Here is a 27,129-nt window from a genome sequence, read left to right as displayed (position 1 = left end):
GTGCGCATTTTCCTTTTCAACCATAAAAGAAACAGAACACATCATAAAAACATGGGAAATGTGATATAATAGGCTTGTTACCAAATAAAGTCTTCTGTGCTGTTCTTAATTTGTAAGAAAGACTGCTGCTATTCAGAACAGATTTATGGCAGCCATACCACAATTACAGAAACTTTACAGGGTATTCACTCTTATGCCAAGAAGCACTACGAAGTAGGTGGTTTGAACAAAACCAGGACTACCAGATACTAACTGCATAAGCACAATGTTCTGTGGTCTTTCTGGTATTTAAGTCAGCAAAAGTGTTTCTGTGGAGTTCCCAGCCAGGGTACTGTAGAACATGAATTCTTTTGCTCTAAATCATTAGTTAAGATACAAATTAAGGCCCTGCTTATTCAGGTAACTAAGCATTGTCTGTTAATACTTCAGTGACCATTGTAACAACCATTGGTTATTGATCAGCATAACAGTTTCAACATCAAAAAAACCCCAACCCCTAACTCTATCTGGCACACGGCTGGAAGGTCTGGAAGCCATGCTGCTGATCCAGATGCTTTGACCGAAGATTTAACCTTGCTTAGTGGGAAGTGGTGATGTCTCAGTGCCGTGAAATTATAGCCACTCTCTTAAAACATTTGGGAATTTTCATTTGAAATTGTGTGTGAAGACCTTAGTTTTTGTTTTTCACATTTAGACAACACCGGTATGATGAAACAGCAGACTGCAGCCTTGAGGAAAAGTGAGGGATTGGGTAGGAAAGGGTGGAGGAACTGATGTAGCTTATACTTGTTTTCCTTCCTTGCCCCTCGTGCTAGAATCAAACACCAGCTACTAAAATGTAAATTTTTCTGGATGCAAAAGTAATTGTCTTTGAGCTACCACATGAGTGCACACAGGCTTTAACTTACTGTTGATGGTCTTGCTGCAGCGGCTCAGGAATATGTTGAATAACTTCATAAACTGTACTAAGCATATCCTGGCCCGGGACAACGTCAGAGCCAGGAACAGATTGACCTGAAATCTAAAAGTAGCAAAGAGTATTCCTACTGTAAGTACAAATGGGAAAACATTCAACAGAAATTAAACCGATAACGTAACTTCTAATTTTGTTGACTTTTCCCTATCAATTTTTTGCGTGTGGATTTAACAGATCATCTCTACTAGTTTACATTTTGAGTAAGTTTTCATCACATTTATAGTAAGGCAAGCAACAGTCTTAAATTCAGTTAGGATCTTAAAAGATTTAGGATGCAGCTCTTACATTTAATTTTGCAAGGATTTTATATCAGTGTACCACAAGTCGAGGAAGGAAGATTTAATAAAAAAGAGAAGCAGGAGAACAGATAGTAAAAAAGGAGAAAATATTCATGGAAAGGGTTCAGCATAAAACTCCCACCAGCATGTCAAAGAGAGGGAACTGCGAGGAATTTCCATAAATGAAGTAATAATGAAATTGTTCAAGATGTTAAGTATACAAATCTGCTTTTACGTCAACCCAACACCAAGACTCCTCATCCGCAAGGAATTCTCAGTCTTTCTGCCTATACCCAACCTCCAGTGCTTTGTTATCTCCAGTTTCTTATTTTTCCTTTTTTCTGCTAACTAAAATGAATCCGTGGATCAAATGCTGACTTTATCTGCAATGCCATAAATCCGAGTAACTGAACATAAACCAGTGGAGTTTCTCCTGTTTCTTGACATTTTACTGGAAATTGGAATAGATTTCATTGCTTGCACATCCATTCTGTTATCCTTGTCACCTCTCTCTCCCTCCTGACCTACTAAGGGCCCGATTCTGCAACAATGCGACTTTGTGATACAATCAGTCTAAGGGGCATCACAGTGTGCTTAAGGCTGTGATGGTTTAGGGCCTGATCTCCGTACTTAATTAGACTCCTACGGTCACAAACTTTCGCAGATAGTTCAGCTCCTCTGTTTTCTAAAAGCCTTTTATCTCTACTTCTGTAAAAGTCTGTCCTCTCCACTAACCTTTATGATAGCACTCTAGCCCTAGAAATGTCTATTTCAATCATCTAATCCTAGCAGAGAAAAGGGTTTATTAATCTATGACTGCTTTTGCTAATACATCATGTATTATGAGAACTAATCATAATAAGAAAATAGGTGTGACTGTTGATGTGACCCTGTGTAACTATGTTTTAAGAGCTCTTCCTTATCTGACTGTACTGACGCTCTCCTAATGTACAAGATCGTATTGCCAAAAATCTTCCCCAGCAAAGGGAAAGTGCTTCTTCTACCTCCTCCTACTTTCAGTCTGTTGCCCCTAAATTTTGTGGCCCTGTTTCTCATTTTTTCTTTGCCCTTTTACACCACATCAGAATGGTCTCCAACTGCTGTGCAGTAACATCAGCAAAGCCACAATGCAGAGAAGTAGCATATGCAGCAGGATGCTTTCTGCTATCAAAACTCCCGTGCTTAAGTCCTCCCCCGCAACACATGGAGCTAACAAAATAATTCTTGTGAAATATAGCTGAGATCTAGTTTGCACATTTTTAGAATGAAAACTTTAAATACCCCCTGAGACTCTTCTGCACTGCCAAAGTTGTATGTTGCATGAGCAGCAATATTAGGGCCAAGGGAGAAAATGGCATCACGAGCATTAATTTGCTTGTGTGACACAAGGGGTGCAGTGCTACCCATCTACCCAATACTACTAATATTCTTTTAACATAGGGTAACTGAACGGAGATTGTTCCCTTTAGAGCTTGGTTAGTGCCTTACTGCACCGTATTACTACAAGTACTGAACTAGCAACATAGTAAAGAAAGAGTAAGTCCTGGGTAAACAACAGCAATGAATATGGTGTCATACAGACGTCTGTAAAAAGCAACAGGAGCAAACTGACAGAAGGATTCTAGTACAGATAATTAGTACACCTTGAGAAATAGAAAAGGAACTATTAGTTTAGAATGTAAAATCACATACCCTAGAACCACTGGCAAGATCAGGAATAGCGACAAATTCATATATCCCAAAATCATCCAAAGCACTTTCATGTCCTGAAGTTAGAACAAACAAACATTTAAAAAGGTATCGAGATGTAACATGAACCTGGAAAATAATGACTGACAAAGTCCTTTAGCCTCATTTTTAAAACATCTGAATATTGGTTGTTTGATCTGCTTTAAACCACGTCTCTGCCAAGCTCCTAAGCTGGTTGGAGCGAGGCAGGGCAGCTGCACAGCCGGTGTGCACAGTGTTTGGCTATCTGCAACACCTCGGACCAAGTAAGGAGCCTCTTGCCAACCTCAGTAACAGATTTGGTACGGCCACTGGGATTCTTTTTGTTGGAAGGCTAAACAGACCAATTTTCTTTCATTTCACATAGAAAAGAGGCCCAGTCCATAAGCTCAGAACGTCTACGCTGTACTGAGGCAGTACCACCTGAACCTTTTATAATGAATCTTATATAATGCTGAGAATGAAAAAAGGGAACATGATACTAATAGGTGCCACATTATTAAAGCAGTTGACAGATCGTATCTGGGACTTCAGATACAACTTTTTTTTAGGGTGAGAGTCTCTTTCTCCACCCTCCCACTGTCCAGGAGATCTGAGACTCTTGGCTGTCTCTTGGGCATCACTCCACAGCAAAGGCTGCAGCACTAAAGACAGTGCTGAGATTCTCTCTGTGCTCAAGTGAATTTCTTACCTTCCTAAGCTTCCTATACTTCTCTGTCCTCTCGCATGTAGCAGCTTATGGCCTGCTCTAATGCTTTGGTAGAAAGGGATGGGAACAAAAGTGCTACGCTTCCAAAGCATGCCTGGTCTCCAGCCTCTCCTGCCCAGGATGATCTGGGAAGGACTGTGGAGGGAAGAAAGGAAGTAACAAAACCACACTGGGTCCTGATGACACAGAGGACGGTGGTACAGAATGTGGCAGAGGCTAAAATACATTTACTGTAATGTCATAGTATCATCTCATGATTCTGGTATTGATTGGTGCCATGAAACTTTAGAAGTGCAATCCTCCCATGGTGTATCATCTCTCACTGCTATCTCATAATAACACTAATATATTTTATATTGGTGAGAACAGCAGAATACAGGTGATTCTAACTGGGATTAAACAGCTAGAATTAAAGCCAACACGTACGTCCTGCTGCGAAGCCCAGGCATGAGCTAAACCCACGCTCACCTTTTGCCATCTTGGTTTTACCTCAAGTACACTAACATAGAGGTAGGTGTGTGACCCAAGCTAAAAACACACTTCCGTTCCTTTCCTTCTTTGTTTTTGTATGTGGAGATGGTAATTTTTTGCAGGATTGGATTTTGACCTGATGCTCACATTTCTTTCATTAGCTTTACCTGAAAATGTCTGTGCCTTCCTGTAATCAGCCTCTGGCCTAGAAAACATACACGTTTTTCAGTTTGAAAGAAAATTAATATGGTAAAATACAGTTCTTTTGATGAAAAGGACTTCAAGACCTAAGAATCATTTGTTTTTGTACCTGCTCTGCAGCTTCTGTTGTATCACTGAAAAGAAGAAAAAAAGAAAAATCATTCTTTTTGCTCTGATGTTCTAAAAGAAGAGCTGGACTGTGCTTAACTTTTACATACCTTTATGTGGCTGATATTTTTTCCATATGAATAAAAAGGCCATAGCTAGGATCAAAAATAATGAAATTCCCGTTATTACTGCAAGAGATGACAAAGAATTTCCTTTCTGGGCCAGCTTTTCCAATCCTGTGACAAACAAGTACGATATTTAGTCTCTTGTTCTGTATAATGTACTATTACAACACTGAAAAAAATCATCTTTTGAAACTCATCTGAAGCTAGTAAACCTGCATAGAGATAGAAAATAGATACAAAATTTGGGTTCTTATGAATCGCTAATATTTTTTTTTCCCTACAAATCTGAACCGGAAAAGCAATGATATGCTTGTCAGAAATGAGTCCAGACCAGACTGGTACCTAAAGCTAAATGAAGGTCCGTAAACATAATCCATGAATTACAGCATCAGAAAAAGTAGATGAATGTTTCAATTTTAGGCACAGAGACACCGAACTATCAAGAAATAAGGTGACAATTAGGTGAGCAGTTTGTGCTAGATGGGAGGGAAATCCTCCTAGCTATAGGAGCTGCAGAGTAGGAGGGGGTAACTGAACCATTGTATTTTTCCTAAAGATTTTCAGATCACTGACAGTCTGGTTGTTCATCAGATCCCATCAGGAGCCAATAAATTATGTTTGTTTGTATTCATGTCTATATGTACCCAAAGTATTTCTTTCCTTTGCTCAGATCTTTTGCCGAGATATGCATTAGCAGCAGGTTTCGAGCAGGATTTACTGATAAAACACAAAAACAGTGTGATTAGAGAAATCTAGCAAAGGAGGCAGGAGACCTGCATGGTTAAACAAGGAGCTTCTAGCAGAGATCAGGTGGAAGAGAAAGGTCCATGGAATGTGGAAAGAGGGGCAGGCCACTTGGGAAGAGTACAGAAACGTGGTGAGAGCATGCAGGGATGCGACGAGGAAGGCCAAGGCCCACCTGGAATTGAAGCTGGCAAGGGATGTCAAAAACAACAAGAAGGGCTTCTTCAACTACATCAGCAGCAAAAGGAAGGCTAGGGACAACGTGGAGCCGCTGCTGAATGAGGCGGGTGTCCTGGTGACGGAGGATGCGGAGAAGGCAGAGCTACTGAATGCCTTCTTTGCTTCAGTCTTCAGTGCTAAGGCAGGCCCTCAGGATTCCCAGGCCCTGGAGGTAAGAGAAGAAGCCTACAAAGAGGATGACTTTCGCTTGGTCGAGGAGGACTGTGTGAGGGATCGCTTAAGTGATCTGGATGTCCACAAATCCATGGGCCCCGATGGAATGCACCCACGAGTGCTGAGGGAGCTGGCGGATGTCATTGCTGAGCCACTCTCCATCATCTTTGAGAGGTCCTGGAGGACAGGAGAGGTGCCCGAGGACTGGAGAAAGGCCAATGTCACTCCAGTCTTCAAAAAGGGCAAGAAGGAAGACCCAGGGAACTACAGGCCGGTCAGCCTCACCTCCATCCCGGGAAAGGTGATGGAGCAGCTTATCCTGGAGGCCATCCTCAAGCAAGTGGAAGAAAAGAAGGTTATCAGGAGTAGTCAGCATGGATTCACCAAGGGGAAATCATGCCTGACCAATCTAATACCTTTCTACGATGACATGACTGGCTGGGTAGATGAAGGGAGAGCCGTGGTTGTTGTCTACCTAAACTTCAGCAAGGCTTTCAACACAGTCTCCCATGATATCCTCCTAGGGAAGCTCAGGAAGTGTGGGCTGGATGAGTGGTCGGTGAAGTGGATAGAGAACTGGCTGAATGGCAGAACTCAGAGGGTTGTCATCAGCGGCGCTGAGTCTAGTTGGAGGCTGGCGACAAGTGGTGTCCCCCAGGGGTCAGTACTGGGCCCAGTCTTGTTTAACTTCTTCATCAATGACCTGGATGAAGAGTTAGAATGTACCCTCAGCAAGTTTGCTGATGACACCAAACTGGGAGGTGTGGTAGACACACCGGCAGGCTGTGCTGCCATTCAGCGTGACCTGGATAGGCTGGAAAGCTGGGCAGAGAGGAACCTGATGAGGTTCAACAAGGGCAAGTGCAGGGTCCTGCACCTGGGGAGGAACAACCCCATGCATCAGTACAGGCTTGGGGTGGACCTGCTGGAGAGCAGCTCTGCGGAGAGGGACCTGGGTGTCCTGGTGGACGACAGGTTAACCATGAGCCAGCAGCGTGCCCTGGCTGCCAAGAAGGCCAATGGAATCCTGGGGTGCATCAAGAAGAGTGTGGCCAGCAGGACGAGGGAGGTTCTCCTTCCCCTCTACACTGCCCTAGTGAGGCCCCATCTGGAGTACTGTGTCCAGTTCTGGGCTCCCCAGTTCAAGAAAGATGAAGAGCTACTGGAGAGAGTCCAGCGGAGGGCTACAAGGATGGTGAGGGGACTGGAACATCTCTCCTACGAGGAGAGGCTGAGGGAGCTGGGCTTGTTCAGCCTGAAGAAGAGAAGGCTGCGAGGGGACCTAATAAATGCTTATAAATATCTGAAGGGTGGGTGTCAGGAGGATGGGGCCAAGCTCTTTTCAGTGGTGCCCAGTGACAGGACAAGGGGCAACAGGCACAAACTGAGGCACAGGAAGTTCCGTCTGAACATGAGGAAGAACTTCTTCCCTCTGACGGTGACGGAGCACTGGAACAGGCTGCCCAGGGAGGTTGTGGAGTCTCCTTCTCTGGAGATATTCAAGACCCGCCTGGACAAGGTCCTGTGCAGCCTGCTGTAGGTGACCCTGCTTCAGCAGGAAGGTTGGACTAGATGACCCACAGTGGTCCCTTCCAACCCCTACTATTCAAAAGATATAATTACACAGGCAAAACCACATTGAAAACTTTTGCATAGAATTTGCAGAGACAGGAATGTTAAAGCTAGGAAATACCAGACATAGTTGCTTGTGCACCCTTAATTTCCTCCTTTTGCTCCGAATCATGCAGAATTGATGCAATGTCACAACCCATACAGGTAAATTAATGCTGCATATTTGTCAGTGCCAGCTTTATGAGTACAATTCAAATATGTATTATTTAGCTGGATGTGTTTCCAGGACATCTGTGAACACCTGTGCAGACAGGATGGGTTACTTACATCTACTTACAGCTCCATATAATTCACTGGCATTGTGCTGGCTGTGTGTGCAGCGGTTATCACAAAGACTAAACATGTGGATTTCAAACCAGACGCATCCCAACGATATGGGAAAATAAATCACTGCAAATTCACCAAATTTCTTTCATACTCCTTCAATGTACTGCTTTCCTCAGAAAAAAACCCACCCAAACTCTGGCAAATTACCTGAGTGCTTAAAAAAGTCCTTTAAAATGAATAATTTCAAATATAGAATCAATAAATCCTATCTCCACAAGCATAACGGTGCAGAAAACAAAGATGTGCTCTTCACGTGCATTGAACACACTCAAGTTGACTTAGCTTGAGAACTGGGGAATGACTTGTGTATATAATGAGATACAACCTCCTATGTTAAAATCTAACTAGTCTTGCCTAAAACTGGGTAACAGCTTAGTGCAATGCTTGATATAATTTTAAGTTATTGATGTAATCAATTGTTTTATTGATGATTTTTAGCATTAATCAGGCAGGTGTCTATAGCGCCATATAGGTGAGTTTCAGTCCCTTAGATGGGGAAGTTGCGTGAGGTCTTCTGAAACATCAAAGCTCCTGTCGCTGCTGAAGGTGGGGTTTCCAGTATATTGAGAAGCACAGTCCAGGCTCTGTATCTACGACTATGGGGACAGGGAGAAGGGATATGAAATAACATTCATAGTCTTTGCTTAGTGTGTTTAATCAGGTCCAAACAGAATTTAGTCTGGGGAGGATCTCTGAGGTTTAGCCTCGTGTGTGAATTCATACCTCTCAGAGTCAATCGGTGCTGCACTGCAAAGTGTAGGCTCGATGTCTGGATTTAGTGCTATCTGAATGAATACTCATTGACAAGAAAATGCCTATAGAGGGGGAAACTGATATTTTAAAATTTTTAAATACACATATTTGTAATTAGGAAATGTATGTTTTTAAGTGCAACTAAACATGAAGCTGTGGAGCTTTCCCTTCTTTTTGGCCTTCAAAAGGAAATCTCAGCTCAATTTCTTAACACTCATTGATTTCTTAACACTTATTGATGAATATTCACATATATATCATAGCTTATATGAACATCCTGATGAAAAGTCATGTTTATTTCTGCTGACACATAGCTTTGGTTGCATTTTCTTTTGCCACTAACCACAATTTTTAGTTTTAAAGTCCAATATTCTCATTGTAAAATTGCAACCCATCTTCCTTCCAGCATACTGAAAGCCATGGATTTGTGATGAATCTGTAAGTCAGCCTGAACTATGGACATCTGCTCTCCTTGGTTACCTGACTCACAAACGGCTGAGCTATTTGTTCTGCACAAGCGAAACTGCTTTGTTGAATTTTCTAAACAGCAATTTATTCTATCTTGTTGGACATTAGTAGCATACATTCCTTATCTGAGAATACTTGTATCGATCGGTATTAATAAGAGATATCAGACTTCCTCAACATCTTGTTCTTCGCTGTATGCTTCTGGAGATTTTCTGAAAAACTGCTTTGTTGCTGTTTAACCCAGTCTGATACAGGAACTGAGGTTATGCTGCATGAGAAATAAAGGCGCGCGTTCAGCAGAACCCAGCAGTCAAGCCATACATTCATAAATATGACAGGGAAATAATTTTTACAAACAGATTGTAATAAAACCATTCATCATCACAGCTTGCATTATTATCATACATTAAACTAAGGTTCTCATAATACATAACCACACTGGAAAAATATTAAAGACCTTCATTGCTGTGAGTCTGTGCCTGGTTATTTTAGTCAGCGATCTGTGCTTGAAACTATCCCATGTAGTGGTCACCTGGTGGCCCCAGGGCTCACAGCTCCTGAATGCTGTGGGCAAAATCTCCCCGTGGGAGGAAAGGCCCACCTTGGCCTTCAGCAGATTCCCACATCATTCTCTCCATTCATCTTCAGCATTTTTAATCGCAAAAAGTAAGAAACAGAGTAAGAAACATATAATTCTGCCATGTTACTTGGTCTTGATGAGATTTGCCTACCGAGGAAGTTTTTCTATGCAAGGGATAAAGTTCAAAATGGCCAAATATTTTTAGTGTCAAACTCCCACAAAACTTCAGCATCTTTAGTGGGTCTTGTCCCAAGCTGTGTCACACTGCGAGTAAAACCTGGATCCCACTGAACGGCCCAAATCCCCTTTGGTACATTGTTAGCAAGACCTCACTTCTGATACATATTGTCCCTCTGAGCATTATTTCCTTTTTCTGGGGTTGTCACTCTGCTCAGACATTACAGTTACAGCAACAAATTAATGTTCTTACCTACAGAAGTAACGACGACTGTGAAGTGAGCTTCATCTCGTTTTCCAGTCACGTTGTTGAAAGCACAGCACACATAACCTATTGTCTTCGGGGCCACTTTATCAGATACCACCTCCAGATGGGGTCCATATTTGATGACATGAGTGGTATTGTCAGCCCTTTGAATCCACGAATAAGTATTTGGTGGATTTGAATCGGCTGAGCAGTCGAACAGGATAACTTCCCCCATGTCAACTGTAAACACCGCTCCTACATTCACACCTTTATCTGATTTAACTCTAAGCCCATAAGGTCCATCTGCATTTAAAAAAAATTAAAACACAGTGGAAAAATTAAAACCAAAGTATATAATTAAACTTTAAATAGATGCATATCTCTAAACATAGATTTTTTAAGTTAGACTAGCCTTTAGAATGGCTGGCATTGGATTCAATCATTTCAGTCAAAAGGCTTTCAGTTTAATAACTTAATCTGTACTAGGTTTCTCTCAAACTACACCTGCTGAATACGGATTTAATCACTGTTTAGGGAAAAAGCACAGGTCTATGCATTGTTCAGTATGAGAAAAAGAAATAAAACTGAAAACAGTTGGAAAAGCTGTGAAGTAAAGGAGCAGGTCTTCTTCAGGGGCATATCTGACCCCTTCTACTTAAATGCCAAACTTTTTGGCATAGCAAATTTCTCTGCACATTTAAAAGTGAACAAACTAGCCTTGAAATATATAAACATTTACTATAATACCTTGCAGTATAATAATTATTTGGGGAACTATCCTACAGGTATAATATAGTCGAGTGTGCCTTAGGTAACTTCAGAAAAAGTTTTCCATAAATGACTGCTAAAATAAACTTTAACCTTCTCCCCCACTTTAGCAGGCTTCTACTATTGCAACATTTATGTTTCTTTCAAGAGTAAGCCCTTGTGCTGAAGGCAAGCTGTGTTTCTGAATATAATTAGAAGAGGCATGTATTGTCCAATACTCATGCGTTCATTGCTCAGAAAACTGCGCAGCTAAGTATTTTTAGGGTAATCTTCATAGGAAAATGCAAAGGGAAACAATATCTTTAGAAATTATAAGAGTGCTTCCCATGTTATTTTTAATACATCATTTCATATCCTGGGGTTTTTATATCTTTACATGTTAAAATCTATTTTTACAGGGATCTAAGCATAGGAAATAATAATACTCAAAATGTGCATTATTAAATTACTTTTTCCAGTCAAAAGAACTAATCGTTTTAATTTTGCTAATTCCCTAAGGGCTTACATACATAATAAAAAATGCACAGACCTACTACTGACAGAAGCCAAAAGAAGAAAATACACAGAATAAGCAGGAGACACCTTTTTGGTAGGATCCCTGAAATTCAGTAAATCTGCTGACAAGCGCCTCGCACAGAACGGCACAGCAAAAAGACAGATAAGTCAACATTACGCCCATTTTGGACAGTGCAGTCAATTAATATTTCCACCTTCCTGTGGTTGTCTGGAAGCATTAAGATAATGTAGCTGGGTTTAACTGTGAAATTCCCTGCTACATGAAGTGGCACACAGGCACGTTTCAGCCTCTATTTCTCATCAGAAAATTCAGGCTGACGTCAGACCTTCCTCCAACATGCACACTTCTCTTTATTGTCTGTCTTTGTTTCTGAGACTGATTTATTCTTCAGGGACACATAGGCAACAGCATGCAGCACAAACCAGGCCATTTTTTGTGTGCCTCTGGGTTTTTTTCCCTGTTTGTGAAGGCTTAGACAAGAGAATGTAGACTATCGTACCATGACCTCAGTTTAGTCCACTTTCAACCAAATGTCCGCATTTCACAACCTAAACTTGTCAAAGGTTTTATTTTCTCAACTGACTTGTTAGTGGAAAGCTTTTCGCAGTCTCATTTTATGGAAGGCCCAACATCATGCATAATATTTACTTGGGAAATGCACTACAGATTCACTTCAGCATGGATTAGTGCAGCTCCCACCTACATGGCAGGGACCACTCTGAAGAACCGCGGCATTTTTTAAACTCTAGAAGCTGGGCAGCTTCTTGACAGGCTCTGCAGCTCCCGATTCATTTGCTTTACTGTACCCAAGAGCCAGCTGACCCTGTAATGAGCATTTCTGGGAAGTACAGACCTAGCACCACTGCTTTGGCTTGGCTGACCTCACTCGGACGGTGTGTTTCTGTGGATGGGGAGCCCTCCCAGAACAGCAGCCTTGCACGGGGGCTCGCCCCTTACAGCTATCTACTTCCCTTTTTTCAGATGGGAAAGAAGAGGGATGTACTGAACTTTGACTTTCTCATAAACGAAAGTAAAATCCCTCATGCACTACTCATAGGCAGGAATATGCTTTTATATTTTTCTGAGCAATTCACTGTTTTCACCTATCCAATTGTTCTTCTTTAGAAGAATTAGCCTTTATTTTCACTGATAATACAACCTTTGATATATGTAAACAGAGATTAATGGTAAGAATAACCGACTGGTCTCTGTGCCGCCTCACTACAGGGGGAGATTTGCCACAGCCTGCAAAAGAATCAGAACTGAGTCCTGCTTTTTTTATCAGTATCATAACAGTGCAGCATACATAGATAACACCAGCAACATAACCACACTTTTGTATGAAAGCTGCAAATCAAAAGAAACCATTATAAAAACACTGATGCACACTGGCTGGGGAAGTATGTTTGAAAAAAACAAAGAAAGGTTTTCTTAAGAAATAGCCACACCTTGGCAGGGTCTGAAAAGTGGCATTCCTTGATGAAGTCAATCAACACAAGCATCAGGTAACCCTTCTGCTTCGCCTGGATCAGTCTTTTGCCTCTCCTGGGCATCACGTACATCATCGAGATCCCTAAACACTGGGTAGCTGAGGGATACACACAGCTTCAAGGATGATTCTGAAAAGCAGGTAATTAACCATTTCCTCTCTCGGACTAAAAATATTCCAGCTTTGGGAAGTCCCAAGGAAGGAAATCCCATTTGGTCTGTTAAATTCAACTCCGTCAGCACAGTACAGCAGTTTCTGCTGCAGCCTCCGTGACAGCAGCTTCTTCCAGTCTTCAAGTAATTTGTTTCTGGGTCATGCTACTGCAATAGCTGTGTTCTGGGGTGCATTATCATCATAGCTAATGCAGAAGCGAATAACATTAATAAGAAAAGAAGAACAAACCACTTTTGATTCTCAGTAAAATCCACAGTGACAGCCTTCATGGATCCCTCAGCTCTACTTCTCCTTTCCAGTATCATTCTCACCAGAAATTTGCCTCTTGTCTCAGTAAAGCCAGTTAACTAAATGACTTGTAAAATAATAAATCACCTGTTCTGAGTAACAACTTACTGCTCTGTGGGAATATTTCCAATTGCTCCTATCACCACGTGACTGTTATGAGTTTCCAAGCAGATGGCAGGTATTTACTGTGAATGACCTTTTTTTTATCACTCCCAGTAACTCCCCCGCAGCAATGACATATGGCACACAGAGATCCCGGGGCCTGTTCTGGATTGTTATTGACAACTGGGAGCTGGGAGACAAACTACCTCTGTGGGCAGAGGTTGGACCGAATCATGTCATTTCAGACAGCTCAGGAAGCCAGACCCCAACTCCCATCACTAACTTGGACATGGAGAGTAGCGCAAGTATTGCAGTCTTTTGGCATTGCATTGTTTTCTCGAAAAATATTTTTTTTCGGATTTTAAATTATGCACAAAGCAAACCCTCAGTTCTCATGAAATAAAAAGCATATTCTGAAAATGCAAATACTTGTAACGGTATTTCCACATATGAAGAAAAACTGAATCTCAAAGTTTTTGATATACAGATCTTTTGAGCTGTACATCACAATCACTCAAACAGCAAAAGGTTCCAGAAATGCGGACACAGAAGTAACTTTGAGATTTTAAAGTTCTGTGAAGCAATGGGTTAAAAATAGGTTTTCAGTTTAGAACTTGGAAAGATTTTTCAAGTTTTCCAGAAAATACACGTAGTTGAGTGAGAGAGAAGGGAGGAAGCAGTACCAGAACTGCGAGTAAAAGGCACACACCGTGCCAGTGCAAGTGTCCCAGACACCACCAGTGCAGGAAATGCTCTGGAGCCAATCTGGTGTGCAAGGGGTCAGAAGTGTGAATGCCGGAGGGGCTGTGCCACAAATGAACAGTGCGGTCCGAAAGGTAGCAACAGTGGCAGATATTTTTCTAGCCTGACCTGACTTTATTGCACTGTACGAAGGCTGTCCAGTTCTGCTGGATACAGTGTCCCCACGCTTTGTGTCGGTATTCTTTGAAGAGGGAGGTGTATAAGGCCCATTCATAGCTCACGAAAGTGAGAAAAGCAGTAGAGGCAGTGCATTCACACACATGCAGCTCCCATTCTTAGCACTTCAGGCACCTAAGTGAGCTGAGACTGTGACTCTATAAAAGCAGCCATTTTAAAATGTGCTACCTTGAGGAAAGAATATGATTTTTTTTTCATTACAGTAATGATAAGTTAAAAATCTATCAGTGCTGGTTATTTCCTTGTAGAGCATTTTATCATGATTCCTCTGTCTAATGTGATGGAAGCTCAAGTCACATCTGCTCTGTTTAGAACTCTTTGCAGCAGCTCCTTCACCTTCATGTCTGCACTGCTGTCACTTTTATAAGCTGCACCGAAGGGATGAGCTCTCGTCTAACGATGTCCTTGTTAGTCTTCACTAATTTAGCCAGTCTTTTTCTCTTCTCCTGGTGCAGTGTAGAGACACACACATACAGAGTCTAGATGCAAGACACTCTCTCATCTGATTCTTCCAAGTTACAATTAAATATCAGTAAGTAGCAGAATGGATAATCAGAGAAGAAAGGAGAAGGAGGAAAATATGACATAGTAAGAGGTGTAGGTTCTGAATTTGCTGGTAGCGCAACTGTAACAAGTCCAGGCCATGGGCTGTCTACCAGATGCCAGATTACAGAGCCCAGCAAAAGCAGGAGCGAGCACCAGCCCTTGGCTGGACAGGAATCCAGTTCCAGTCCTTGCACTGTGCCATCCACACTATGCCACTGGGTAAACTGGTTATATCTGAACAGGGCTGGTGGCAAGGTAGGCCCTGACCTTTCTGATTTCAGCTCTTCTCTGAGAAGGGCAGTTCAGCTCCCTGAGGACATGAGGATCAGAACCTGGCAAGGTCAGATACACAGCATGTGCTGCTTGCAGATCTTGGAGGCACTGGGAACTGGCATTACAGAAGGGATAAGGAACAAAACGAGAGTGCCCTTTTTAAGATTTAAAATATAATTGTTGAATGCTGATTAAGCCAATCTTTCGTTTCCTCCAACTCCTTTCATTCATGAACTCAGTCTATGTTCACAGTTTCTCAGGTGCTTTCATTTCCAGTCAAAATACACGGCTAGTTTACGGTTTATTCTTCTGCCAGCATTGGTCTTTATGCAACTCTTCTTGCTCCCTCATGTTTCCCACTTGATGTGGAAAGCAAACATTCCTTTCAGCTCTGATTTTGCTAACCCAGGCTGAATTTTCTGGGTCTCTTCTCCATTCCTTTCTGTTCTGTTCCTTTCCAGTTCGAGATTACTGCTCTGTGTTGCACAGGAACACACAGTATTCTACATGTGGTCTCATCTTCTGTGTGCCATTAGTATTCCCCTTATTTCCTTGTCGGAAATACTTGCCAACACACCCTAGAATTACATATGTCTTTCTCCTGCCTGAATCACACTGCCAGTTCACATACATCTGGTGATAGCTCAATCACCCAGGCTCGCTGACTCAGTTTTTTCCCATCATTCTCCATCTTATCAGCAGAAGTTCATGGTTTTTATTCTCTAAAAGTGCACGCCCATTTATTTTACTAGCTAATTTCATACTAGTTCTATTACTCTGTCAAAGCCAGTCAGTCCTCCCAGTTTAATGTCACAGGTGAACTTAATTGAGATACTCCCAATCTTTATGCTGATGTCATTAATGGAAATATTAAACAGGACTGGATTCAAAATGATCTTAAGGAAAACCACTACTATCAGTCCTTCAGCCTGGTACTTCCTATATGTAGCGTTTTGATACTATTTGCTGTCTCCATTTTTAACAATATTTTCATGTGTACCCATGTGATTATTTTTTTTCATTTGAGTCACATCTCCTCCAGATCTGAAGATGTCTGTACTGTGGAATTCTTGAAGTTCATATTTGAATTTCTCATAGCCTGAGAGAGTTGGGGCTGTTCAGCCTGGAGAAGAGAAGGCTGTGGGGAGACCTTAGAGCAGCCTTTCAGTACCTGAAGGGGGCCTGTAGGAAAGGCGGGGAAAATATTTTCAGCAGGGCTTGTTGTGGTAGGACAAGGAGCAATGGCTTTAAACTAAGGGAGGGTAGATTTAGACTGGATATAAGGAAGATATGTTTTTATCTGAGGGTGGTGAAACACTGGAACAGGTTGCTCAGAGAGGTAGTGGAGGCCCCATCCCTGGAAACATTCAAGGCCAGGTTGCACAGGGCTCTGAGCAGCCTGGTCTTGTTGAAGATGTCCCTGCTCACTGCATGGAGGTTGAGCTAGGTGACCTCTAAAGGTCCCTTTCAACCCAAAGCATTCTATGATTCTATGAATTCTGCAGTTCAGACTCATCTTCACAACTACATAACACTGAGTAACTTTTTATTATACTGGTCTAAGGCAGAGCTGTTGCAAACAAGCTCATTTTGAATGCAAGCGCACAATGCTGACTCAACTATTTTCTGCCTGTTTCCATAGTCAGAGGCACTCTTTCCAGCCAGATCATTTCTACAAAGGTAATTATGAATATTTCATATACTCACAATATATGGTTGGTGCAATTATCTCACTTTCCATAGCACTGACAGGGTTAGATACCAGACAGCTGTAATTCCCAATGTCTTCTTTTACAACAGGAATGATTAGAAGCGTAGAATTGTTCAATGAAAAGGTGTAATTAGGGCCAGCATGGAGACGCTTCCCATTTTTCATCCACTGGTAAACTACCCTTGTACCTTTACCCACAGTACACTTTAAGGTAATATTCCCTACATACTCCACTACACCTGAAGATGGTTCCGTATGTACAACTGGTTTTGTGACAGGAACTGTAAAATAAAGAGGTAAGAAGGGTTATAAAAGTGACAAGCCAGTATATTACAGTCTTCATTGTCAAGATGATGTAAACAGCAGTCATCCTCTCTGGAAAGTACTCAGATTTCAGATTTTTTTTTATTGAAAAAAAGTGGCCATAGTATCAGCTGGTGACTGTAAGAATTGTTCTAGTGCTTAAATAAACCTAGACTGCCTATATTACTGGCAGCAGGACAAAGGCTGCAGTCAGGTGTACCACGGCCTCCAGGTCCTGCCTCGGCAGCAGATCCCTGCGGCTGCAGAAATGCAAAGAGTGTGAAGCATGACACTGCCCAGTGTGCACCTTCCTCGGTGCGGCTCCGGCAGCTGTGCTGGCACTGGGCACTGCTCAGATGTGCTCTCGGTTCAGTCGTAAGCATGGCTGCAAACTAGAACCAGTATGGGACTTAAATGGCAGCTACAACTTTGCCATGCCAATGGCATTGATTTCATTATTTCAAGCCCAACAGCTACAGGGCTCCCTCCATATAATCCATAAATTACAGTAGCCTCTTGTCATTCTTTTAGGTCACTCTTTTCTGTTTCCCTTTTTTTTTCTATTCCTGCCATAAGAAGTGGAGTGCAAAGAGGGAACTTCAGTATTTTAGGAATTCAGATCTGGGCTTCTTTTACAGACACCAGGTCACTGGCAAAAGTCAGTGACTTCTCTTTGATAGTGAGAGAAGGTAGAAGACATGGTAGGTCCGAGTAGAGAGCTCATCTAACAAAAGTGAGAATGAAGAGGCAGTCAGCTCTTCTCTCTCTGACTGGCTGTACAGCATAGGGGATGTGAACAACAAACAAATCTTCCAACAAAAAAAGCTGGAGACAGCGGAATAAGACACTGAAAGAATGTTCTACAGATGGGGTCGAATTTTGCCTTTTCAAATTCCACTGTGGTCTTTCCTCTTTTAGGGACACCCTGCCACAGTTCTGCAGCTTGCAGGCAGAATAAAATCCTGAGCTGGCAAGTAGCTGCAGATTTCCTCAAGGAAGACTTGTTCAGGGAAAAAGACTATTTGAAAGTTAATGCATCCTCACGATTGATAGCACAGCTCCTTCAATTTTTTACTTATGATCCTGAAACATTAGTCAAGGCATTAACTTTGTTTAAAGATGACATATTGCAGCATTACCTCCAGCAGCAGTGGAAAATGGCGTAACTTAGTTGCTAATGTTTATTAATGTATGGTTGGATTACATTATACGTTATTGTAACTGGATACTAAGAACCAGCACTTCAAAACTATTGCAACTTTTTTGTCACAATGAAGATACTATATTTTACTAACTTACCATCAACAGCTACTCGAATCTTTTGACTGGCAGCTATTGTCCCATTTCCACGGATATTGACTTTTACAATATAGTTGCCCTCATCACTGATATGCAATGGATTGATCATCAGAGATGCATTCGGTGGTATGAGGGTAAACTTGTGCTGATACTCCAAGTCTGGAACTACTCTTTGATTTACAGAGCCAAGCAAGTATTTTGGATTACTTTCAGGCCTCTCAAAAAGCCAAATAATCTGTATTTCAGAAGCTGTAGCATCGAAATTGTAGTCAACAGTAAGATGCAGTGGTTGCCCCTCAATACCATGGATGGTATGAGATGGTACCGTCAACTTTAAGGCAGAACAAATACCTGCATAAAAATGAAAGAACAAACAAATAAACAAACCCAAACCTCAAATGGGGACACTGGAGAACTCAAGTGAGAAATTCTCACAGGGAAAAAACTCTCAGAATTAAAGCTTACACTTTTTTACATGGTTATGCCTCAGATTTCAAGTAAGAAAGCAGAAAACTGTCATTGACCTTGGTGAAGTTGGATCTACCTACAGAGTCCCAGCTTCAAAATATATGAAAAGCCAAAGGAAGGATGTTTGTGATTCCTGGGCAGAGGATCTTTTATTGTTGAAAGTCTGACAAAAATGAAAAAAAGGTGCATTTACGTTAATGTTTAAAATATTTTCCTTTTAAGATATTTCAACTTTCTAGAGCTTCTACTGTCTAACAGTCTTGGATTGCAAACTCAACTTTTAGGATTTCTTTTTTCTGGGTTTAGCTAGAAATTTCTTACTGTTACTTTGCTCATTATAGTGAGAAACTGACTGAAAATTTAAAAAGCAGAACTTCCATAAATTTGTCTGATTAAAATGACAGGTAGTCATTATTGCTGTCTGCACTGTACATGTAAGAGTAAACTCTAGAAACATTATTAAGCTTCCAAAAGTCAAGTATACCAGTTTTAGGAAAGAGAAGAATTAAGGTTTACTGTTGATATGCACGAAAGCAAAATCTTCAGCCACATGATTAATCCCGTCCTCCAAGAATCCTGCCTCCATTAGGGTGCAAAAAGGCCACTGCTCAGTTAATCATCAGCTTTCCCAGGTACTACTTTTTAATCAGTTTTCATTGTGTCTGCCTTAGACAGATTTATAGAACATTATAAAAACTTTACTGGTAGGACTGAGTGATTGATTTTCACGTGAACTTTTCCACAGCACTCACAAGTACAGCAATGGTGTGAAGTGTTGCCATTAATGAACTGATTTCACAACACCATTATAATTGGTACAACTTTACAGATGAGGAACTTAAGCCCACAGAAAATTAACAGCAAAAATAGCCACTCATTTTGGATGAGGAATTTGAAATATTAAGGACTGGATTTTTCAAAATACTTATAAACAGATTTTAGCATGTTCAAGATGCAACTCCTATTGACTTCAGTTGCAGGTTTGAGTGCTCAGCTTTGAGTGCCCAGCTTTGAGTGCCCAATATTGCTGAAAAGCACACTGCAAGTGTTAAGTCAAAACCCTAGGAAAAAAGCAACCTTTTATTAGTAAGAACATGTTAAAAAAAAAAAAGATTTAAGTAATCCGTCTACTGCTGCATAGGAGTGCACTGAGGGAGAGAGGATGCAGTCCCCAGGGCAAGATGCAATGCTTTCACCATGCACCACCTATTCCTCTCCTGCTGGTGCACGTCTTCTTCTTGACACACCTCCCAGTACCTCTAACAAAAAAGTAACTCCCCAGCTGACGTACATATACCCTTTACCTGGAAAGTGGGTGTAGCAGGAGCTGTGTGTGAAAAATAGGTGACTGTGCTATTAAAGATTAATACCATGCAGAGATACCTTTGTTTCTTAAATATCCTACCTTCATAGCATTTGGCTTTATGACAAAACAACATTGTTAAACGATCATTTGTGTCTGATTTCATAGGTTATATAGCAGAAAAAGATAAAAATATCAATTTGGTAGCAGAATATGGCATCTATAGATGTCTTTTGGGTAAAAATCTTCCAATTTCAATGCATGGCTGTTTGCCACCTGAGCTAATAGAGCTAATAGCAAAGAAAACTGTTGCTAGGGATCAGGGTAGGGATGCAAAAAGGGAGTGAAGAAACAGATGCAGCATGGCAATATGCAATGCCACTAATTAATGTTGGAGGCACTCTGGAAGGGCATGAAAAGTAGCAGAGCAGAGATGCCATGGGAGGGGACTGGCGCATGGGCAGCCAGCCATGGTGTCCATGCCGCTCAAGGCGCCCGCAAAACCACCCGTGGGACACTAACTGTATTTCAGGAAAAATCCCTACTGCTGGGAAATCTCTGGTCACATTCTGTGCATTCAGGAACTAGTGAGTGTTATAGTCAATACAAAGCCAGCTACAAAGTCTACCCCAAAAACAGCAGTTTTGTGGCTGGCTTCGCTTTTCCTAAAGCGGAGCAGTAATATACTCCACTAGAGAAGACAGCCCACAGCGTTCCTGAGGGTATGGCAGGGAAACCAAAGGAAAACGTGCAGAACACTGCAGAGGTGATGTGTACAAAGCCAGTGAAATCCCTTGACAGAAAGACTGGCAAACCCAGCTTCTCAAGTGCCAAAGAGGAAGCGGGCAGGGGACTTCAGGTTGCACAGACACTGATGTGGAAAGGATGGTCAGGGGCCAGCTGAGACGGGAGGAGAATGGGACAAAAAAGAAGGAAGAGCGTAGAAAAAAATACAGAGAGGCTTACATGGAGGATACACAGGACAGAGACGTTTACATGCTTCACTTTTTATAGATCAAAAACCTGAAATAGCTGAAGCACATCAAATTGAAGCCTCCTCCCCTACCCCTTTTTAATAATATTTGTAGCCTGTTGTTGCTGCACTGTTTCCTAACACTGCACATCTCTTCAGGACTTGCTAGACTCTGGCTAACAGAGATTAGTTTTGTTGGTGGTTATAACATTTCTCAGAGGCGAATTCCCTCCCCGTGAAGCTTACAATACAAATCAGATTTAAACTGCTGTTGTCCATTTGAAAAAAAAAAAAAAAAAGAGCCGAATTCCTCAGTAAAATGCTTCACAAAATACTTAATGTTGAAAATAACCCATCAAATATATTTCAATTTTTAAATCTCCTTGAACAAAGTCGAAAACATCTGTCAAACACTCGGAGATCTGTAAATGATCAATTAAAAGATCTGTCCATATCCTTCCTCATTCTTTCAGCATGACATTGCTCAGTTTTTGAGTTTATTTAGCTGTCAATAAGCGATTGTGCTGTAGGACAAGAAGCCAGTAACAGCTGCAGTGCAATCATAAAATATGTACAACAAATAATATTTCTGACAGATCTGTTTGTGCAGAAAGTTAGCAAAAACCAAGCACGTCTAGAGAGCACTAGGATAACTGGGACCACCAGTGTAGAAGGTACCACCATAATACAGCAAGACAAAGAGAATTGTGGCTGGAAAACTTAAATTCTTCTCAGTTAAAAAAAAATGTGGGAATAGAAACTGTAAATCAACTTTGTTCCACTTAATTCATGGGGAAAAGTGGCTCCATGTAACAGCTTGGACAGACATTTTGATCTGCAGATAAGGGAATTCTTTTAGCAAAGACCAGGAGTTGTGAGGGCAGAAACCCCATTTTCCCCTGTGGTCCATTCAGGAGCGGCTTTGGGCGCCTGCAGTTTTTGCTGCTCCCTCCGGGTCTGCTGGGGTGATTTCTTGGGAGTGCCATCAGCACACGGGAGCTGCTCGGCAAGGCAGGCTGAGGCTCGGAGTAGTAGCGGGGTCACGGTGCTCTGCCGAAGGCAAGAGTTTCACACCAGCAACGCTGGGAGACTTCCGGCTTTCATAGAGATCAAATCTTTTGCAGTCTGGAATATTCTTCACTGAAAGGGTTGTTCTTCACCAAAAGGGTCATCTTCTTCACCAAAAGGGTTACTTCTTCACCAAAAGGGTTACCAAGCAGTAGAACAGGCTGCCCTGGGAAGTGGTTGAGTCACCATCCCTGGAGGTATTTAAAAGACTGTAGATGTGGCACTTAGGGACATGGTTTACTGCTGGACTTAGCAGTGTTAGGTTTATGGTTACACTCGATGATCTTAAGGGTCTTTTCCAACCGAACTGGTTTTATGATTCTATTTTATAAGACTAATTATTATTTTTTAACTAAAACTGAAAACTGTTATCACTAATCCTTGAATTAATGTTAATAGTGAAATCAAGCCACTGTGCCAAACTCTTACTTCATTCTCATTGGGCACAAATTCCATAATTTCATCCTATCTCCATAGCTTTCTAACTATAATACACATTTTTCCAAGACAATGGAATTCCAAAAGCTAGTTTTTGTATAATGACCATAAAGGTTGCACCAAAATGACCTCCATTTGGAGCTCAGTGATCTGTGCTTTGCTGCCATCTCACTTTTCTATCACCAGTATCAGCAAGCACAACAGAACTGTTGTTGACATAAAACAAGGGCTGCAGCTTTAGTTTAAATAAAAAACTATGACGTAACTTTTGAGTTTACGGCATAAACTGAAACCTGCTTAGTGAGGTTTTATCCTTCTCTGAATTTAACATGCACATCTCCTTGTCAAAGTGAGTTTGGATTCTCAGCTGCTTTTCACCACTGTTCATTTAGCTCTTCAGCTCTCCAAAAACCCCGAACTTGGTGTAAAATGTCACAACATCAGTTATAATAGATTTTACACTTTTTGCAAGTATGTCCACTTATGAAAAATAACAGACGTAATGGACCAGGGAATCTGCAATTCCTGTACCTCCGCTTATATCAGGAGAGACTCGAGCATACTCTTCCCCAGTTTGGGATTTTTGCCCAAGCACAAGTTCCTTGGAGCTTTGTTATTGGACCTAATTTTAGCTTCTGAGGCCGCTGTCTTCGGCGGGCTTTGTGTCATGCCCCCAATGCACCTGATTCTTGTCACGATATAAAGTACAAGCTGCACATTCCCCATACTAGGAAACGTGTATGTCTGAGTAAGGGTATACGATGAGACTTCCTGGTGAACAAATGTGTACCTTAAAGCACTCTGCTTGCGTACCAGTATCTCTTGCAGGATTTTAATAAAAAATGTCCAGTAAAGTTGTAATGTAGATGAAGTGCACATTCACTGTGTTTTTTATCAACCAGGGTTTTAATTTTTAAACAAGAAATCCAGTATCTTCATATAAAACTGCAATTCTTATGAAGCCAAAACTCTTGACAAAGTATTTAGCTCAAAATGAATGAAACTAGGTGACTGTATATGAAGTTCACAAAGAAGATGAAAAAAAACTTGTCCCTACACATGAATGAGTAGAGGATGCACTACATTTATAATATTATATATTTCCTCTGCTGATATTTACAAAAACAATTAAATACAGAAAAAGTGAACTCCAAGAGTTTGTAGAAATACAAATTCATCTAACATTTGATCACAGGATATTCCTGTCAAAGTGCATAGAAGGTCTATTTTTTATCAAGCGCATGGAGAACAAATGTATACTTATGAAAACTGCACCCAGATACCAAGCAAAAGTACTATTAATGGGAAGACACTTCAGTTGATTGAAAGCTTAATTTATTTTTAATACGAAATACATTTAAATATTACATAAAAATTTTCTTTATTAACTCTAAGGCATCATAACAAACTGAAAAGTAATGCATCAGCAGTGTCTCAACATAACGCATTTTTAAAGAGCTGAGTAACAGCTTCTCTATAAACTTTGGTTCAGAACATGTCCAGCCTTACTTGCTAAAAAGAATGCACAATGTACCTATTAATTAATAAAATGTGACAATATATATGTAATCAATGCCCGTGTTTTATATACTGAATTATGTACAGCACTAATTTTTGTCAGTTCCTACAAGTTTATAGCTCCACACACAAAAGAAGGTGACACCACCTGATTAAAAGCTTTGAAATAGAAACACCAACAATACAACAGAAATATCTTTAAATTTAGAAGCATAAAACCAACCCACATTTCCACAGTGACAATCACGTATAATTGATACTGTATCTTACCTACAAGCAGAAAATATATTTTGCAGTGTAAGTCCCAAAAGAAGTTGGCTAAAGGGCTCCATGAAAGCATCCTGTCCCACACAAATGCCACCTTCTTCTCAGCACTGAGCCAGAGCTTGGACCCGCAGCTGCTGGTTTATTTGCTAGGGAAATCAGCAGTGAGTTAACAGGCCCTATCCTGTCCCCTGCCTCATGTGATTTGAATATGTGTATACAAAGGACAAAGGGAGTGGAGCACCTGTTAGATGAGCGCCCATCATCATTGCCCCTGACTTCACCGTAACCCTTCCCTGGTAGTCACAGCAAATATGTAATAAATCAGGCACAGAATACAAAGTACGTTGAATGAATAAAAATAAATTAATGCACCCAATGTACAGGTTGTATAGGTATTAACATCCTTTAGCTACAGGTTTGTAAAAAATACGATGCTGCTAGAAGGTTCTGTTTATTTCAAATTAGTATTCAGAAGACTTTTTATCCCATCTTTTCCAGTGACAGCCTCTCTTTTCCAGTTATAAAAAATATTAAACAGCTATTAAAGAGCCCTGCTGGATTTTTTTTCCGGCACTTTCAAGCCCATAACTTTTCTGTATCTTTTTGCCTTAACATAAGCATAAATTGGAGATTATTTTGTTCCCCCTCTCTAAACATGTAATGTGAACTATCGGGCATCTTCTAAGAAAGCATCCTGCAGCTAGAGTGGGCAGCTTACTACAGTTGTTGAGTCAGCTGCCGATTACTGTTTATTCTGCATTAACTTACATCGGTTTAAATTCATATTAATATTAATGTATGATTTGGATTTTGTCCAAGGCTGTCACTCACCATACAAATCTAATCAGCAGTAGCCCCGGCAACCTTCCACAGTAGCATGTGCAGTAACAATTTGCAACGGCAAATATTTGCATCGACAGGGATGGTTCATCCATTGAAAAACACACTAAGTTTTTGCTGTACAGCACTTAGGCAGACTATTACGGTTTAACAAATATTAGGCTGGACTGTATCCTGCCTCATGCAGGAGGGACTGGCAGCAAGGAACGGCCTCCCCCTCACTGCAAGGGTCCTGCAACATGCTAAGCCCCACCAGAAGGGCTGAACACTCCATTTTTACTTAAGTTAAAGGCAGGTGAAAACACTCAGATCCTTCCAGAATTCTTAGCAGCTCTGTACAATCAACTGGAAGAAACAGGGTTACTTCAGGTTGACAAAAATGTAAGTGCAGTAGTCCCACCAGAAATAATGTCACCACCTGACACAGACCAAGAGATGAAGAGGGCATTTTTGCGTATTGCCAAAGGCTTCCCAGGTCCAGTGTCCTGCCCCTCATGAATGCTGCTGTTTCTAACCCACTTAATCCACTGAACTGTAGGCTAGATATATCAAATTGCAACCTTTTCTAAAATCTGAGTGAGAAATTATCATCTGCTTGGTTTCAACATGTAATGAAATATTGGTCACAGGTTCCAACTGATTTCTAGCTGAAATGATTGGAGCTTTCACATTGGGATAAAGCCTGCGTTGGCATTTTAAATGCCCTATGTAGGCAAAGAAAACTAAAAGAACAGACTAGCATGGTTGTATTTTTCAAGTCAATTGCATCTCCTTATTTCCAGCATTTGGATACCCTCCCAATGTCATTAATATGCTGCAAGTTTTTACACTGAGTAACTCACACAAATGAAGTGGATGCTAAGAATGCCTGCTTTTTGTTTCTATAGAACTGTGGCTTGGGTGGGTTGTTAAATGGCGTTTGGACTTAACGCAAATCAAACCTCACCCCTTTCCGACAAAAGCAACTGCTTTAAAGCAACTTTATTTGCAGCACTACCATTCTGAACACTTTTCAGTATTTCTGCTGATTTTATTAATAAACTTGTTAGAGGTTTTCCACGGAAATCATTACAGATGATGTTCCCAGTGGTAGCCAGAAGTGATGAATTCTTACTAAAGAATGCAGGGAATGGCCCACCGGTGCCGACGTTCACTTTGTCGCCGTGTTGGTTCAGAGCTGTGCGCCCGCTTTTACCTGACCTACCCTGCAACAACCCACCGGCCAGCTGCGTGGCAAAAGAGGAACGGGATTAGGAAGCGCATGCCAGGCTGGCCTACACGCAGACTCCAGTAACTCCTTCAGGAAAGACAATCTTTTCTGCAGGTGTCACTACGCCGCAGTGAATGTGCTGGTAGCCTTCTTATTGAACGTTGTCGAAAACTAGGCAAAGATGACAGGAGGAATTCTTCCTTTTCTTGTATTGATATAAGACTTCAATGTTACCAGCTTTTTTTTTTTTTTTAGTGGACATACATAGAATCAAAGTATAGAGACACACAAGGCTGTTTTGGCGATGCAAACCTGCCCCATCCGTGAGCAGGCCGCACGCCCGGTGCGTGATGCCCGAAGCCACCCGCGGCAGGCAGCACACGGCCACGGCCAGGGTGCGTTTCCAGCTCGGCTGCTTCTTCAGGCCGCGCCTCACTTTGCCTTCTCGGGTAACTGCCTTCCAAGCCTAAAAACGAGCGAACCTCAGCGTTCAAACACTCCATAAAACACCCCCCCGACCCCAGAGAAACCTTCGGCCTGCTGGGCCACCAGGGCCCGCCGCGGCCATCGTGGTACAGAGTCAACGGAGAGGGTTTCGGCGCCAGGAGCGGAGCGCTGCTGTCACACAGCCGGCCGCCGCGCTACGAGCTCCTGCCGCGGCCCCGGAAGGACGCAGCCTTCCCTCCTCCGCGGCCCGGTTCCACCTCCCCCGGCCAAG

The 27,129-nt window shown here is 41.6% G+C and overlaps 1 protein-coding gene across 1 annotated transcript; it reads right to left on the bottom strand.

Annotated features, from left to right (window-relative positions):
- Positions 1-904: 904 nt before the first annotated feature.
- Positions 905-24,434, bottom strand: HEPACAM2 (HEPACAM family member 2). Its single transcript, XM_009936135.2, has 9 exons — positions 24,365-24,434; positions 18,327-18,677; positions 16,721-17,005; positions 9,924-10,220; positions 4,582-4,707; positions 4,473-4,497; positions 4,330-4,367; positions 2,947-3,020; positions 905-1,021 (listed from the first exon to the last, which is right to left on the bottom strand). The coding sequence occupies exons 1-9, from the start codon at positions 24,432-24,434 to the stop codon at positions 905-907; spliced, it is 1,383 nt and encodes a 460-aa protein (XP_009934437.2).
- Positions 24,435-27,129: the final 2,695 nt, after the last annotated feature.

Source organism: Opisthocomus hoazin, chromosome 4 (genome assembly GCF_030867145.1).
Source record: "Opisthocomus hoazin isolate bOpiHoa1 chromosome 4, bOpiHoa1.hap1, whole genome shotgun sequence".
Taxonomy (NCBI): domain Eukaryota; kingdom Metazoa; phylum Chordata; class Aves; order Opisthocomiformes; family Opisthocomidae; genus Opisthocomus; species Opisthocomus hoazin.
Note: the sequence above shows the minus strand (reverse complement) of the source record. Positions and strands in the feature narration are given on the sequence as shown.